Source organism: Ptychodera flava, chromosome 17 (assembly GCF_041260155.1).
Source record: "Ptychodera flava strain L36383 chromosome 17, AS_Pfla_20210202, whole genome shotgun sequence".
NCBI lineage: Eukaryota > Metazoa > Hemichordata > Enteropneusta > Ptychoderidae > Ptychodera > Ptychodera flava.
The window spans coordinates 39761410-39778562 of NC_091944.1; the positions used below are offsets into that span (position 1 = coordinate 39761410).

The window sequence follows — 17153 nt, forward strand, 5'->3', positions numbered from 1 at the left end:
GTTGGGCCTAAGGTACCTTAAAACCAAATATGACAATAATCAGATGAGTAGTTCCTGAGTTATTGATTTTTGACCATTTTCACCGTTTTTTCTACCTCATTTGCATATCTATTGAGACTAAAATTAGCCATGTCAGGCAATTTCTTAAAATCTGTTTTTGCTTATTAAAAGTAAGTTAGTTGGAAAGATCATGGTAAAAGAAGAAAAACAAAACTTGAATGAGCAAAATCGGTTGAGAACTTTTCAAGATACTGATTTTTAAAGAATTAAATTTTCGGATTTATTTCTGCCACATTTTTTTAATCCTCAAAATTGGATTTTTTTGAAATTTTAAGGATCAACTTACATTATATTTTTTCTCATTTCCTCGTACAATTATTGATTGACAATTGATTTCTTGTCTTTTTTTCTTAAATAAAAATTGTTTTCTTAGAAAATCTAGTTTTGAAATCTTAGGATTTTGCAAAACCAATTTTCATGAAAAACGGAGTTTTCAGAAAAAAACTAAGTCCCACTAATTATATATGCATATTTTTAGTAAATCAATTTCTGTTTAGGCTATAGACTTTAAATTTTGGATTTAGGGTCTCAAAGGGTGCTGAATCTCATAGTGATATAGAAAAAGTTGTCAAAGGGGTGATTTCCTGAAATTATGCAAATTAGCAATATTTAATACGCAAATATAAGCATATTTTGACTGCATCATCATCATCATGCCGTCCGTGATATGACTTATGTATTTCAATGACTGAAATTCAAACAATCCCCCAATGAAGCAAGACATGTCAGCACTTTTGAGATGTTGCTATTGACTGCGTATATGGATGAGTGTATCCTGTTACCATGGAAACAAAGTCAGGTGAGTGACATATGCATTCATACACCATAAATTTGTTAAAATAAATATTTATATTTACATTTCAAAAACTCTTTCAATTCCTTTGTAATAGTTTCAGTTGCTAAATTAATCAACTTCCACATTATTGTTTTCTTTGCTTTCTTTGATTTCCAATTTTGTCTGTCAGCTTTCTTTTTAATGCAGTTAGTTTTTCTTCCTTTTTCTCAGGATTTGCTGGTGTGATTGGTGTAGCCTCCTGATCGTGTCCATTTTCACACTCCAGAATCTTTACGAGGTTCTGTTTCAACTGTTCTGCAGTGAAGCGCTTTCCTTTATGTTGGAACTGGTAATCAAGTTTCTCTGTCCCCTTCTTGATGCCATGAATATTCTTTTGGTACCGGATTTGTGCCTGCAGATATGAGAATGTTTCTTTCTCAGTCATATTAACAATGTTAAGTTCAAGTTCTTCTCTTGATTTACAAGCACCTTCTTGTGAAGAAATATCATCAACTATTTTGTCTTTTCTTTCAGCTGTTCTTCTGTCCTTCGCTAACTTCTGTTTTTGTTTTTCTTGCAGCTGTTCTCTGTATTTGTTGCGTATCATTTCTTTCCTTTCTCTGTAGGCTTTCAAAATCTGTGGAGATTTCTGGCGTGCTTTCTGTATCAATGCGTCCTTTTCTTTGAGTTCCAGGGAATTCAGATATGCATATGTCTTGTTGTGTGACCATAGTATGATTCCCTCCATGGTGACTGTATTGGCATTTGGCATGTTCTTCTGTAATCTGTCGAGCCTAGCAAACAAATTTTCAGAAGACAGATTGTGTAGTGGCATAGACTGTGTTTCTTTTCTAACTCTGTCATCTACATTGTAGAATTTACCACCAGGTAATTGATCTGCCAACTGCCTTTCTACAACTGCTAGCAAACCAGTGAGGATAATGGATAGAAGGGCAGCTACTTCTGTTTCGTCACTACTTTTTTCGTACAATTTATCATAGATGTGGTCTTTCTTGGGGGGGAAGTCTGGAAAAAGAAGCGCTGAACCATTTACCAAATCACCAGAGTCGTTGCTCCACTCAGCCAGCATGTCTCGCAGACGACCAAAGTGCTTCTGGGCATCCATGATATGCATTTTGGAGGTGACCATATCCATGTATGGAGTCGTTAAGTTTTTTTCCATAATTCCAAGAGCATGGATGCCTGTCAGTAACACCTTATCTGTGAAGTCTGTTTCAATACATCTAATCAACTGATTCTTTTCAGCAGGCGGCAGAGATTTGCAATACTCAACAGCATCTTGTGAGTGATAGAATGCACCTGATGTATTTCTGAAAATGCAATTAAATCTATTGCCTCTAAATGTTTCTAGTTCAATATCACAATTCCAGATGAAAGCTTGAAACTGATTCGGATGACCAGCAGACTCGCTTGCAGAGGGACCAAAGGCTTCACACAAAGACCTCACAGCAAAACTTGTTGCTGAATCTTTATTTGCCTAGTTGATGATTTTCTGTCTTCCTATTTTACTCCCTCCACTTTCTATATCCTCCCATTCCTTCATGATGCTGTTAGATATCTCTTGAAAAGCAAGTATGGGATGGGCTGCACAATACAGATCATTCACTTGGCTAAGACCAGCTTTGGCATTGTCATCCAGTAACTCCCAGTATTCAATAACTGAAGGCAACACTTCCATTCTCCACTTTTCATATTCTCCTGCAAAATGTTTCATTACACTAGATCTGTCCTGCATAAGGTTTTTGTGTTTATGTAGGAGCTCATTCACTTTCTGAGCTTTTGCCTGACTCTCATCACCAGACACCATCACTTTAGCCAGTTCATCAAACATCAGCTTGGTTCCTTCTAGTTGACTAGCTGTATCCCCAGCATAATGATCCTGCAGACTAGTTGCAAATGTCCCGGAGTCAGTAGTTGTTAAAAAGTTGACACATTTCCTACGCATTCCTTGGTTTTGCCGTGATGTTCCATCACTGTGAAGTGTAACAAATTCTGATGCATCAATTGCTGCACAAGCAGCAGCTTTGGCAAGTAAGCCTGCTTGTGTTGTCATGTATTTTACAAGAGTTGGCTTTGGTAGTTGGCCCAAGTTGATACCAGTTAGACTGTGAACAACTGCCCTTATAACATGGCTTACATGCAGTGCTCCTATTCCTCTTGACAACAGTTCATAGCATACCAGCATCACCTCATTAGTGTACTTCCCATCATTAAATGTTTGCAACTCCTTATTACCAGCAATCTCATCTAACTTGTCACTCAGATATTCATTTCTGCTTTTCTCTTGCTGTAGTTCCTTCATCAAATCTTTGAGTTTTTCATCATCAGTATCTTTTAATTTCGCTGCTAAACTTTTTGTAATATCTACACTGTTCTTTCAACTGTTTCTTTTCCTTTGTCACTTTTTCCAGAGTGTTTGACACTTGGCTTAATCTCTCACTGAGTCTGATTACTGTATGCTCCAAACTTGTTATTGTGTCATCTTTTTCTTCAAGCATCATCTTCTGTGATTTTAGTTTCGTTGTTTGCTGACTTAAAGTTTTCTTGGCGTTGCGCACATCAAAACTTCTTAAATCTGACCATAACTCATCATTTAATGCTGTATATACTTGTAGTGCTTCCTTCATGCTACTTCTCTCTTCATTTAGTGCTCTATTCTTCTCTCTCAAGTCACACATTTCATTTCTCAGTGATCTATTTTCCAACAGTAGGAGATAATTTGTATCATCCTGATTCTCGCATGCATTGAGCAATTTCATATTGTCTTCTGTTACTGTAGAAATTATTCTACGCAGTCTTTCATCTTCTGTTAGAGAATCACGTTGCCTGCAAGGGTTGTACTGAGTGTCTTTATATTTTCTTTGCTCTTCTTTTTTCTTCTGTAAGTCTTTGCAAGTTTTTTTAACCCTCAAAAAACTTGACCTCACTGTATGGCTATTTGGAAGATGGTCCATCTCACATAGGTACTGGATCCAGACAGCAACTTTACTCCATGGCACTGATTTTCTTTCTCTGTAGGAATTTAGTTCTAGTATTACTTCATTTTTTATTTGTGTCTTTTTTCCAGGTACAAGAGGGTGAGGATTTTCCAACAAGGCTTCTGATATCCCAATTTCCAAGTTTGCCAAGGGACCAATACCAAGTTCTGGCTTTTAATGGTGATGACGTGATCCAAATCACCTCTCTGGCACTTCCTGTGGACTTTCTTGCATAAATTGGACCAATCGCTCGGTTCATCTAAATTCAGGGTTCGGAATACTGATTTCAGCCTACCATGTTTGGCATACAATCCATCCTCTATCTTTTGGATTATCATGGATAACTCCCTGGCTGTCAAACCGGATGAGGTCCAGTTATCTAAAAACAACAGAAACCATAGAAAATATGACTTTTCATACAATTACTATAGTCAAGAAGATTATTTCAAATGTACCGAATAAAGAAATAACATATAACAGATAATGGTAGTTTATGTGATCTCTACACCATTTATTTAAGTCACACTTTCTCTACACAAACGAACAATGTTTAGGATACAACAAATGACAACACAGCACAGTACATTGCAAACAATGAATTTTATCAATCTATGCATCAGTATCATAAAATGCCTATAAAACACACAGAAAAACACAGCATAGTGTGACATGCACATGTGAAACTAGTAATGCTTACCGGGTACTTTTAGCTCTGAGACCAGCTTTGATATATTATCCTCGGTCAATATTTCCCGCTGTTTTAAATTAGCCATGTTCAACAATACTATTTTTCACATTCAACCTAGTAAAAGTGATGTCAGCCTGAAAAATAATAAATTTATATCTTAATCCTCACTGCAAACTTTTATTTATAAACCAAAAGTATCCTATCACTTTAAACTTTCTTTCCTTGAGTTGAAGACTTTCTCAGGCAAGGCCAATACCCCCCAATGTTTCCGTGAAGTGTCACACAAACAGAACACAAACATCCTACAAAAACGTTCATAGAATGACATGGCATGCTTCTATGACATTGAAATGGTAAAAATATTGATAAGCTGACTGTCTGACACTCATTTTTATCACTGAAATACTGTGTAAAGAGAATCCTGACATTGTTGAAGTCCATTATGAGCAGCACTGTACGCGTTCACTGTAGGCGATGAAGTAAAACAGTGGCAGACATCATGACCTTGCCATGCTGTTCACTCAAGTCGATCACTGGAAAATTTAAAAACGATTTTTCTCGTGTACTAACTCGATAAAAACTGCTGAAACTTGCAAAAAAACTGCTCAAAAAACTCTGAAGAGCTCAAAAAGTAGTCGTTTACCTTTTATTCTGGGCACTTCAGGTGTCAAATCGACGTCAAACTTTACAAATGCAATTTCCCTCCACGGAAAGACTTCCTATAATCTCTGAGGCTCTCTGAGGCTCGGGGCTCTGACCCAATGCAGAATTCTATGACCTTTCCAATGAGGGGTCACATGTCCATATACGGCAACACAGTCCATGAGCACAGCAAATTTACCGGAGACCTCTGAAAACACCCCACTTTGTGCGGTAGGCGCGCTCGCATGAATCATGTTTTTTGACTTATAATTTTTCATACTTAGAGTCATTTATTATCAATGAAATTTACAACATGGAATATCTTTATAACAGGGAGCAAAACGCTTAAAAAATAAGTGAAATCAATGCATTATTTCATGAGATATTGCAATCCAAAAGTTGCCATTTATTCTGCGGACTTGCACTGGCAGAAAAAATTTCGATGCAATTGACATGGCTACTAAAATGTTCATTTTAACAACAGCACATCTAGACCATAAACGGCATCACTACACCAAAAATCAGGTTAATACATCCAGTGCTTCATGAGTTTTTGCGTTGGACGGACAGACATCCATACATACATACAGACAGACAGACAGACAGACAGACATGTCACATACAGACTTTTTCCAACCATTTAACCTCCCAATTGCCATATACCCGGTATGTACATCGTCGTAAACCACGCGCCTCTTTACGGCAACAGCTCAGCGCTACCTGTCAAGAGACCGTGGTTGATTACGCAGAGATTCGCGGATCTATGGCTGGTTTCCAGCGCTGGCTGAACGGAGCCACTCAGAAAGTAGGTCTCATAAACACGCATAAATTATTGTAATGAGTAATACACAACGACTTGGGCTGATCTTGGTGCTCAGCACGACACAGCGTTCACTGTCGACGAAGAGCGCGCAATGTGTAAATGTTTAATGTTTTTGGACTCAACCGCTCTATTCACACCAAAAAGACGCCATTGATAATTATTTTACAAGGACAATATGGGTTTCTTTGCACGAGGACCAGCGGCATGAGCGGTGGCAAGTCTGTATGCTACCAGGCATGGCAGGCCGTCCCGGCCCATCGTGTTTCACGAGCGTTATATCGAAGGGTATTGCATAACTGGAGCAGCTGGCCCAACACCTCGCTGTGCACAGTGTCCGACCCAGGCGTAGAACACCACCGCTGTGTAAAACCCGTTAGTCAAAACTATTGATCATAAATTTACTTTACCACAAGTTATGTATAAACGTTTATGTATCGATCTCTTCATTTAGTTTCACACTGAAAGCTTTCTTATCGTGCTGTGGGTATACATGGAGCTACATATGAGGTATATATTGGGCCCTTAAGTTTCATTCGAGCTGGTGCTCCGCGATACAAATCACAAATGTACGCTAGGCTCCCGATCGTCTCAACACTGCCGAAATCACAGATCTCGGAAAATTGCCTAGTTGTTCAAGTCAGATTATGTTTCATTAATTCATCACAAAAGTTACGCTAAAAACGGTATCAAACCAAGAGAGGTTTAGTTTGTTGCATGGGTTTGCAGCTCATCCGGGTGCGAACACGTATATGCATACACTCGCTCAGTGTGACCTGGTGACAGTTTTCGGACAGGGTATAGTGAATTTCGCCCAAAGCCGTTTCACAAATGACAAGCAGCAGTACGAAATCTTATAACCATACCCTTCGAAACTTTATTGTGTTTATCCTAAAACTGTAAACAGGACGGAAGTGGTATTTAGGGGGTCAAAGTTGCCAAATTGTTGACTCCACAGTGAGTGCGTAGTAATAGGACTGCTATCGCAGTAATCGGACGTTGTATTTGGAATGTGATTATAGGGGCTAAATACTGATATTTTGAAACTTCACCCCCGATTTTCAATTTCGATGTGTTTAGAAGAAAACTGTTTGTAAAAATTTTTTGATAAATTAGTTCCGTTCAATCCATGGACGACACAACTATATTTCGACGTGTATGGTACCACAGAGGGACTGTGATGGTACTTACTTCGGAAATGGGCTGTCTCTTTGTGTTGCTTTCGACACCTTGTTGTATCGTATGGTGTGTTAGCTTCGCGAAGTTTGTAGCCCGAAATAGCTTCTATCGAAAAAACAAACTATTCAAAACGAGAAAGCAGCGTCACCTGACTTAATATGCAGTATCATGACTTGTAAAACGCTATCAATACGGAGCGAAATGAGTACAACGAACAGCATGTCTTTAAATGTCCAAACTGAGATCGTCTGAAAATAGTCACAATGAGTGTACGGGCACGACCTTACAGTGGGACCGGGCCGGGTTCGTTGCTGGCCGTAGTCTGTGTACATACTGAAGCCATAGTATTCACATGGTGTCGCCGTTGCTCTCGATCATGACAGAAAAACTGTCAAAATTTTGAAAGCTGTCGGATTTAATGCAACATATATCGGAAGAGATGCAACAGAACCAGAGGATCTCAGACCCTGAAAGCGGCACACAGTCCATGTAGCTGACAATGAGATGCGAATTAAGGTCTCCGCGACTAACTTTCAGCTGGTTGCTCACTTTCTACTATTTTTATAGTATTTTATACAAAGTCACAGACTTATTCTACCTGCAACTTAAAACTGATAGTGATTTTGTAGCTCATTCTTTACGATTTTTCATACTTTTTGGTAGCCGGTCACAGACACTTCATGTTCGTGTCGGCTACATGGACGATCTGCCCTGAAAGCTCGATTGTGTACACACAGACAATGAGGAGCTTACGATTGACCCGACATGACTTTGTAAAACGGATTCATGATTGGCTAATTCTGATGATATGTTCTCATGAATAATTAATTAACCCCTATTCATACTTCCGCAGTTTCCCGGCGTAATCAGCCAGAGCTTGATTTTTGTGTAGGTCAGCGGAGCGGAAATTACTGCTCTGGCTCGCGAGAATGGGTATGTATGGCAAATGGGAGCTAATAAAATGTAACCTATTACATGTAGTATGGTGAATGAGCAACGCCTACTTTGAGCTGTGATACATGTCTGTGATTGATCTGCTATGAGCTGTAATATGTAAATAAGTGGGCTGCTATACCAGTATGTCTGCATGTCAAAAGTCATGGGCTGCATTTGAGCTGTCATGTACTGCTAGTGATCTGCTGGAGCTGCCAATGAACTGCATATCATGTTCCATGAGCTGCTATTTGCAGCTCAAAGCTAATTATATATGCATAAAATCAGACCTACTGCATACATCTGCAAGCCATCTTATGTAGCTGAGCTGCGCAGATTTGCAACAGCCTCCAGGCAGCTCAATGTAGATTTGCAGGTTTGGTAAGGGTAATTACTTGCTTTAAGGTGTAGTTGTTTTCTCTACACCTGACCTGCTGTAAGACAATGTTTCAACTCTGACAGAGTTGATTTCACTGTGATCAACTTGAATTACTACTCAGCTGATAATTACACCTGACAGTGTTTGTAACACCTCATTTTAGACAATATGTCTACTTCGTATAATGCCAATGCTTCAAAGCAAACCACTGTATTTCATATCATGTTCAGTGTTCTTCCCAGGCCATTTTAGCATAGTGGTACCGCTACACTTTTGCCTCTGCCCACTACACTTTGATTCTCCCCACTACGCTTTAAAATATTCCCACCATCCTTTAGTTCATACGCTCAGCGTAGCTACCATTTGTTGCATGCAAAGTACAGTTTGTTTGCACATTAGCGCACACTGCAACTTTCAACCTGGTGAAAGTGGAAGGTGTGAAGTATGGAATGCGTCAGATAAATTGTCTATAAGTGTTGAGAGGAACGTTAAAACAATAGAAGAATCAGTTGGGTTGTTCACAAGTTTTCATTCTACAACGACTATTACGACCAACAAAGACAGGGCCTTTAGTCAGTATACATCGCCGACAAATATTCACAGAGTTAGGCAGTGTAGCACTAGGAGAGCCTTTGATCACATTCCCATGCTTTGATCAATGAAATGAGCCACAGAAGAAACAAGAGAAGCGGTTGACTTGGGAGGTTGATTGTGATTTTACAATAATGATCTTTTTTATGACAGAGTACGATCGCGATCGAGTTCACATTCCATTCGAATATGGAGGCGGCCATGTTGGCCGCCATGTTTTATAACTTGTTGACATTGATTGCAGCATGGTGTCGTGTCTGGTTCCACTCTGACACAATCTCTGAAAGATTTTACACCTGATTTTCAAGTGATTCTAGTCTTACCTATTTCATTTTTTGTAATCATCTTGGTGGGATTTTTAAAATCAAGAATTGAACGACGTTGTTCAGTGGCAGTGGTAGTTACGCAGCGGGGGGCCTCTGGTTGAAATTGATCACCATGATGAAAAATTATTCTCGGTGTTTGTCGTTCAAAAACGATATAAAACTCAATGACATTTGAATGGTGTAAAGCTTAAACTTGTGAATTTTCCTCTTCATTGGCAATTTTTGACAATTTTATTTGCAATATATGTATTCATGATACTCCAAACAGACGAAATTTCTTGACTTCAATCTGAACTTGCTGCGGAGTTCACTGTTTGAATCTTCTGTTTTACTGTAATTGCAATTACAATACTGTGGTGATTTATTGAAGTGTAATAAAGAGTTTCCATGATGTTAAACCTGCATACTTGTGCGTTATCATTGAATTTTGTTGTGTGTACGAGTACATCTATGTGTGGGTGCATGTGCATGCTTATATCCATATGCATATATAAATTAATTAATATGCAAATGATTATGCTAATCAGCCGCAATGCTTTGGCTTGATCCTGGGGAGAACACTGCTGTTGACACAAGGTGTATCGAAATCTCTCAGAAGAAGATAATTGGTGAGCCATTACCTGACACAGGTAGACTTTATGAAGTGCCCAGTCTTTACCAAGGGCTCTGATTGTTACATCACTATTTTGTCCATTGATGAACAGTGTTTCAAAGATGTACTTTGATGTCGTTTGGAGTTTTTTCCTGAAAAGTGTAACAAAAACAGAATTATTGGCACAGTTGTAACAGAGGAATATATCCATTTGCGGTGAAAGCTTGTCCAGTGGCAGATATATAACTTGGAATAAATTGATTGATCAGTTTACATAACATCCAAGCCAATTACTGTTCTAAAAATACCTTCATTTGTTATGAACATGACCTATGTTCAAGAACGTTCTACACTGGACTAATTAAACTCAGGTCATGGAGGAGAATGACCTACCAGTACATAACAACAACTGTGACATACTGTACTCAATTGGTATTGGGGTTTTTTCCCACGGTGGAGCATACTGAATATACTGTAAGTCTACAATGTTGTCACACCTTCAGTTCAGTCACAACTGAATGTATGCAAGTAGAGTATAGTTATGTCGCAGTAAATAGTGTTTTTGTCCACATTGTAACATACAACTAAGTTTCAAGTTTTGTTGTACCGCAACATGAGCAAAATGCCATCCATGTCTGCATCACATTGCCAGCGTCATTTGGGAAATGAGCAAGCAGGGACTTTGCATCCACAAGGGGTTTCATGTCACAGTAGAGAATTTGCCGTCATTGTTATATTTCAAAATCAAAGTAAATACCCCATAGATTGTTACCACTGTGACCTGTTTTGACAGGTCAAATTGCATAGAGTAAGCAATGTTAACGCTGACTCACTGATATCCCCTGTGGCTTCCCAAAGAAGTTACTGGTACTTTTTATCAGTCAACAAAAAGAACCAGATATGAACTGAAAATGCTCACGTTTCATTTTATATATATGGCAGTTTTGTGTACATTTAAAATTATGCCACATGTTTGCAACTTCATTGAAAGTGCATGATCAACATCATGATCAGATATGCAAATTGTAAATTACCTGACATGGAAATGCGCAATGACTTTCTATATTGTTAAACCAGTGGTATCACCAATGTACATAGCATGTTTCACCAACTTTGATCAAGTAAATCCTGGTATATATCCCTGATTAGGAAAATTCATTAAGTATGCAAATCAGCAATTTGCTGGAAAAAATGCTAAATGACTTTGAATAATGTAATCATAATATCTTCAATGTACATAGAGAGTTTCATCAACTTTGGTCGAGTCAATCAAGATATATATCCTTAATTAGGAAATTTCACTAAATATGCAAATTAGAAATTTGCTGACGTAAAAATGTTTAACGACTTTCGATAATACTATACGGTATCATATAATCTTCAATATACATATTAAGTTTCATCAACTTTGGTGCATAAATTCAGATCAATATCCCTAATTAGGGAAATTCATTGAATATGCAAATTCAAAACTGGGCAAAGTAAAAATGCTTAATGACATTGAATATTGTTGTGTCATAGTATCTTTAATGTTAGTAGCAAGTTTCGTCAACTTTGGTCAAGTCAATTCAGATAAATATCCCTAATTAGGAAACTTCATTAATTATGCACAGTAGGAATTATATTTAATGTCATCCCTTAATACCTTTCACAGCTGATATATGTTCATGTGATCAACATCTGTAGCAAATCTCATCAACTTGTGTGCAGTTGTTCTCAATGTATATCCGTTTTTTCTAAAATCATTAATTATGCAAATGAGCAGAAAGTATGCACGTCACACCCTCCAAAAACTAATCAGTTCTTGCCATTTGCTAACTGAATCTGTACAAGATTTGATTCTGATCTGATCAGCCAATTTTGAGATATCGGACCAACAGACAGACAGACAGACTCACGGACAATGACACAGACAGACAGACAGACATCGCTGCGACATAAGCCCATGTGTGTGAATACGTGAGCTAACAAGTCATCGTTGATGACACAGTCCCCACTTGTTAATGGGTACTTTGATTACAAGTCCTCAGAGAGGATAGAGTCCTCTTCATTAATTTGGTCTGGGATAAAAATACTTTGATACAGATGGCACTCAATGACCAAGAATGAGTTCCATGGTGATGAAAACATAAAACCAATATAGGCCACCATCCTAAAGGTCATTAAATGAGTCAACTAGGAATTAATCAACAGGATGTTGCAAAACATTTTTGCATCCTATCATAACACTGATAGATTATCACCGTACCATATTTTATAAAGTTTGATGCAATGTATCTGGACATTCACCCTAAAAACAAAAGCTTATCATGTAAATGCAAATTAGCAATTAATTTAATTTATTGGATCGTATCACAAAACAAATTGACATGCATATGTATGACATAGGTCAATGTCCTTGTATCAACTTTGAAAAATACCGTCAATGACGCTGTACCTTCTCTAATGTGTGGCCAGGTCAGGTAATTGGTTGTTGGCATGGAGTTGTTGGTCAATAGTTGATGATGTACGGGCATGAGGTGAGATATGGACCCGAAGAACCCAAAAGATGATTAAATACATCAATCAAAAAAAATTCTAAGCTACAGTATAAACTGCCTAAAGATAGTTCAATGTGGAAAAAAAGTTAAATAATTCAGAAATAAGAATTAACAGTCCAAAATAGTAATGACACACTTCCCTACTGACCTGAGTGCATGTGAAATACACAACCTGGCATCTGTAAATTAAATGTACTTTTTATGGATTTTCCAAAGAGTCCTGTGGAAATGATGAAAAACGCTTATCTGGTCTTGTGTTTGTAAAACCTCATGGCTGATAATTGTCATAGTATTCAAAAAAAAATTGAAAGTGAAGAAATTACTTTTTTAATAGGCATATTTTCCTTGAAATACATGACCGTGTAAAGAATATATGCTAAAAGTGTTTAAGAGTAAATTTCTTTTTAAAAAATAATTTAATCTGTGACCAAAGGATTTTTATTCTTTGAGTTTACAAATTCAAACATTGCAATTTGTTCAATCATCTTGTGCAGAGCAAAATCGTTAAAATGAATGAAAAATAAAAAAAATTGGCAGAATTACAGTCTTTGTGATGTAAAATTATGGGTTGACATCACGATAATTGTTAATCTGTTCGAAGTACTACTATACTATAATTTAAAGAAGAACAGTTCATGCAGAAACGGTAACATATATTGTCAGCAATGTAGTGTTAATTTTGACTTTACATCAAAATATGCCTTTGCTGGATACCAAATATGTAGGGCGAAATATTAAAATCAGCCATATTCAGCAAAATCAACACAACAGCATTGATACTTTTCTAATTTGATTTGATTTGCTTATGTTATCCTTGTATGCCAGTCAGTACAATATGGAACTTGAACACAACACAGTGAATATGTATGCTGTAAATGAAATGGTGTGGCTGCATCCACATGCAGCAATAGGAGTGCCTTTGTCTCTCACCCCTCATTTCCAACCTGTCCCATCCCTGAAAAAATAGTTTGGTCTTATATTTATAATGCTAATAATTTCTGTATTTCACTGTGGGCAAAATGGCCTCTATATTGTTCACTCAACATGTGACAATTTTTTGCCGCACATACGCTGAATGAGCGTAAAGAGACCCAAATCAAGCTTCCGCATAATGTTGAAAACTTCGCCGAATTTCCTAGCCGCACAGCCAAATATTCAGGAAAGAGATGCAGATTCCATTTCCTCATATGTTCCTCTATCCATTATGATATTTCGGCAATAATGTCATGAAGGAATTCTTAAAATACCGAAGCGAAAATACTCTATGCAAAACTAGGCGAAAACACGACCAACAGCACAAACGATCGTAAACTCATCATTTCATAAAAATAAGAGGGAAATTTAAAAAACTAAAACCATAGAATTTCAGTTAACCTTCATGAGATGCTTAATCTCAAATATTGTGAGAAATAACAGCGAAATGAAAAATTTTAACCAACGGGTTTTTTCAGATGTATTTTTCATTTTACGATGTGCCGAATAATCTCCATTCCCATAGAAAACAATGGCGTTTATGCGCGTCCGATCGACCGAACACATTGCAAACTTCTCGCCGGTTCAAATTTTTCAATTCTGAACCAATGATAATGAAAATTGGCACGGTGATCCTTTGACTAATAAGCAAAAATCATATCGTTTTAGATTTTTGAATTTCTTCGTAAAATTTGTTTTATTGCCATTCTATTTATTCTGATCACTGAAATATACTGTTGCCGTCAACAAAATGGCGATCTGACGGCGTGTACATGTGCAGAACAAGGGTCTGAAATTGACGCAAATTAATCAGCAAGTGTCTCCTAAATTGTACAGATCAAATACCTGTCAGGTTGTTGTCTTTTATACAAAATTTGGGTGAATATAAACCATGAATATCCCAGTAAATTGGTAAAAATAACACGAAACGGAAGCGAACTGGTGTAGTAGAGTCTCCACTGTGAACGTGTAGTGAACGTTATCGATCGATATTCTTTTGTTGCGAATTGTTACAATGTTGTGTTGCATACCCGCGGATCGCATGGCGCCAAACTTGTCCAAAGAGCGCCAAAATATGCTGAGACATAAAAGTATCACCAAAACTAAACAAATTGTCTTCGATTCAATTTGAGTGGAAGAAAACAACCGATACGTTGATTTTATGGTACATAAGTCAATTTATACGGGCTGTCATGGAAAAATTCATGGCGTAACCTGAAAATACGAGCGACAGGCGAGCAGATTTCAATCGATATTTTATTGAAATGGAATTGATACAATGTTCGCTGTCGTCACTAGCAACCTGCCCAAAGCGTTGTCCGGCGGGGGCTCTGCACTGAACAATTTAGGGCCCTTTATGCCCGTAGTGTTTGTTAAAATGTACGCATCTCAAAAACTTTTGATCGTAAACATTTTCATCGTTTTTTATAGCTGACCAGTCTGTTAACCTGTTTATTTTGAATATTTGCGCATTTTTCCTCAGTATTTGACATTTTCAGAATACCTTCTTATTCAATTTGTCATTTTCTAAAAGTTAAAATGCTCCTTTATGTGGTCAAGCTTTCCACAAGCATCAAATATGGTACTTCATATAGGAAGGTCTACCTCTAGAGGGCGAGCATCATGAACAGTGTTTGTTAGTTATTTCCTCCACATAAACTTCTGATTGTACTGTAAACATTGAACATGGCCGACGTCCGATTTTCCTGTCTAAAACTTTCACTCATTTTCGTTCATATGACTCTGAAACTCAAGGAAACGATTGGGAAGAAAGAGTTATCTTGAAATATTGAGGTACTCGCCGATATTTTGCAAAATTAAATGAGAAAAATGCAAGGAAAATGCCGACAGGCTTACACAATGACCATTTTCAGACTCAGAGGCATACGATCATCTGCAGGTTATGCAACAGGCCCATATCACGTGAGGCCATTAGGGGATATCCACGCAACTCCGTACCAAAACCTAACGCACACAGAGTGAGCAAACACAAAGTGAGTACCCCTAACGTCAGCTCAGTAGTCTGTAATAGATCGTAGTCAACTAAGAACCTTTGAGAAAGGCTTACATGTAACACTGAGGCTATGCCGCTAAGTCCCTTTTGATTTTTGTCACAGCTCAAAATCGTTCTCCTACACCTCAACCTGAACCATGAACACCCCCACCAGTTTATGATATGACCCATCACAATGGCATGACATCAACGGATCTTGACAGACGGAAGTATTGACAGACGGACATAGAAGTTGACACCAGCATACTGGTTTTCAACTCTAATACCTTCTCTGTCTGTAAATAGACACGAGAAGGTAATAAAATCGGTTGAGATATGCCTGAGTTATGGCTCTGTACATGAAAAAATCATAACAAAATAGCCGCACAGCAGCCATATTGGACCGTATCACAAAACAAATTGACTTGCATATCTATGACATTGGTAAATGTCCTTGTACTAACTTTGAATAAAATCGGTTGAAACATGTCTGAGTTATGGCTCTGTACCATGAAAAAATCGTAACAAAATGGCCGCACAGCAGCCATATTGGATCGTATCACAAAAAAAATAGTGACAACATCACTGTTCGCTCCCATATAGTTATCAAAACAAGTCAACAATTGTATGAAACATGGACATACATATACAGACAGACTGACATACACAGACTGGCACAGAGTGATGACATTGACCCCAAGTGTGCCTTGGCCCATGGAGAGTGATAAAGATATAACAAACAGCTGAATGTAATGATAAAATAGTTAAGTATAGGCCTATACAGGCACTGAAGGTGAATGTGTTACAGCAATTTGAATAGTTTCTTTTCCTTTTCTACTTCTGTGATAATATTTAAGACAATCAATCTGCAAGGCAGTTTATGTATTGACAAATATGTTATCTTTTACAAGCACACAGTAAACTGTTCTTGATTTTTCATTTACAATATTTGACATAGACTGAAATACATGACATGCAACCAATGCTTACACTTTTTTTTTTTTAACGTTTTTATTGGAGTTATCAAAAATTTTCAAATACATGTCTCATTAAATCTGAGAAAAAAAAAGACATTACAGAAATCAATAAAGTAGTGATCATACATCATTATTGTGTATGTCTGTTGTGCTAGGGTCATGGTGGATATTAGTACTGTAAATTCTCCACTTTTTATTATGGGCAAAAAATTTATCTTTTCTCACTTTGCCTATACACCAGATACATGGAGAAATTTCAACATACAATCATCAACTCAGAAACCCTACAGGAAAAAGTAAACATTGTTTTCTTCCAGAACAGCTGGTACATCCACATCTGGAACAACTTACAAACTTAACCAATTACACAAGGATGATGACACAAGAGATAAAGTTAAACTGTGATGAACTTGACTATTCCTTCCAAATCCTTACCTAACTTGACATCTTAAACTAAAATACACTGCATGGTTAATTGTGCACAAAAATACATCGGGGTGGACCATTTGATAAGGGATGGCGTCTGGAAGATCGATGAGACCTGTACATTATCTTTTTTATCTGATCCATTGTACATTCTTTTTTCCCCACTCTCTCACCTTTTCTTTTTGTCAAACCTTCTCTGGCTGAAATTTTTTTTTATTGGCATTTGTTAGGAATTTTTTCAAAATCTGCCAGGATTTTTTT

At 37.5% G+C, this 17153-nt stretch overlaps 2 protein-coding genes across 7 annotated transcripts in view; both read right to left on the bottom strand.

The window, feature by feature from the left end:
* LOC139116311 (germ cell-less protein-like 1) overlaps nucleotides 1-17153 on the bottom strand; it is a 353529-nt gene that overhangs the window by 288470 nt on the left and 47906 nt on the right. For 5 of the 6 annotated variants that reach the window (XR_011548279.1, XM_070678942.1, XM_070678946.1 and 2 more), the window contains exon 2: nucleotides 10013-10136. The exons of the other annotated variant lie outside the window; for it this stretch is intronic. Coding sequence is in view for 4 of the 5 variants with exons in the window: in XM_070678942.1 (XP_070535043.1) it covers nucleotides 10013-10136 (124 nt within the window). In the remaining variant the exon portion in view is untranslated. The remainder of the gene's footprint in view (nucleotides 1-10012; nucleotides 10137-17153) is intronic. 6 annotated transcript variants of the gene reach the window in all.
* On the bottom strand, nucleotides 891-5258 carry LOC139116307 (uncharacterized). The gene is made up of 3 exons (XM_070678934.1): nucleotides 5166-5258; nucleotides 4532-4656; nucleotides 891-4213 (listed from the first exon to the last, which is right to left on the bottom strand). Exon 3 carries the CDS (start codon nucleotides 2016-2018, stop codon nucleotides 981-983), a length of 1038 nt encoding a protein of 345 aa, XP_070535035.1. The 5' UTR covers nucleotides 2019-4213; nucleotides 4532-4656; nucleotides 5166-5258; the 3' UTR covers nucleotides 891-980.

What these genes read in the sequence shown, in the direction of transcription:
- LOC139116307 (XM_070678934.1), bottom strand. Translation starts at nt 2,018, where the DNA reads ATGGAAAAAAACTTAACGACTCCATACATGGATATGGTCACCTCCAAA.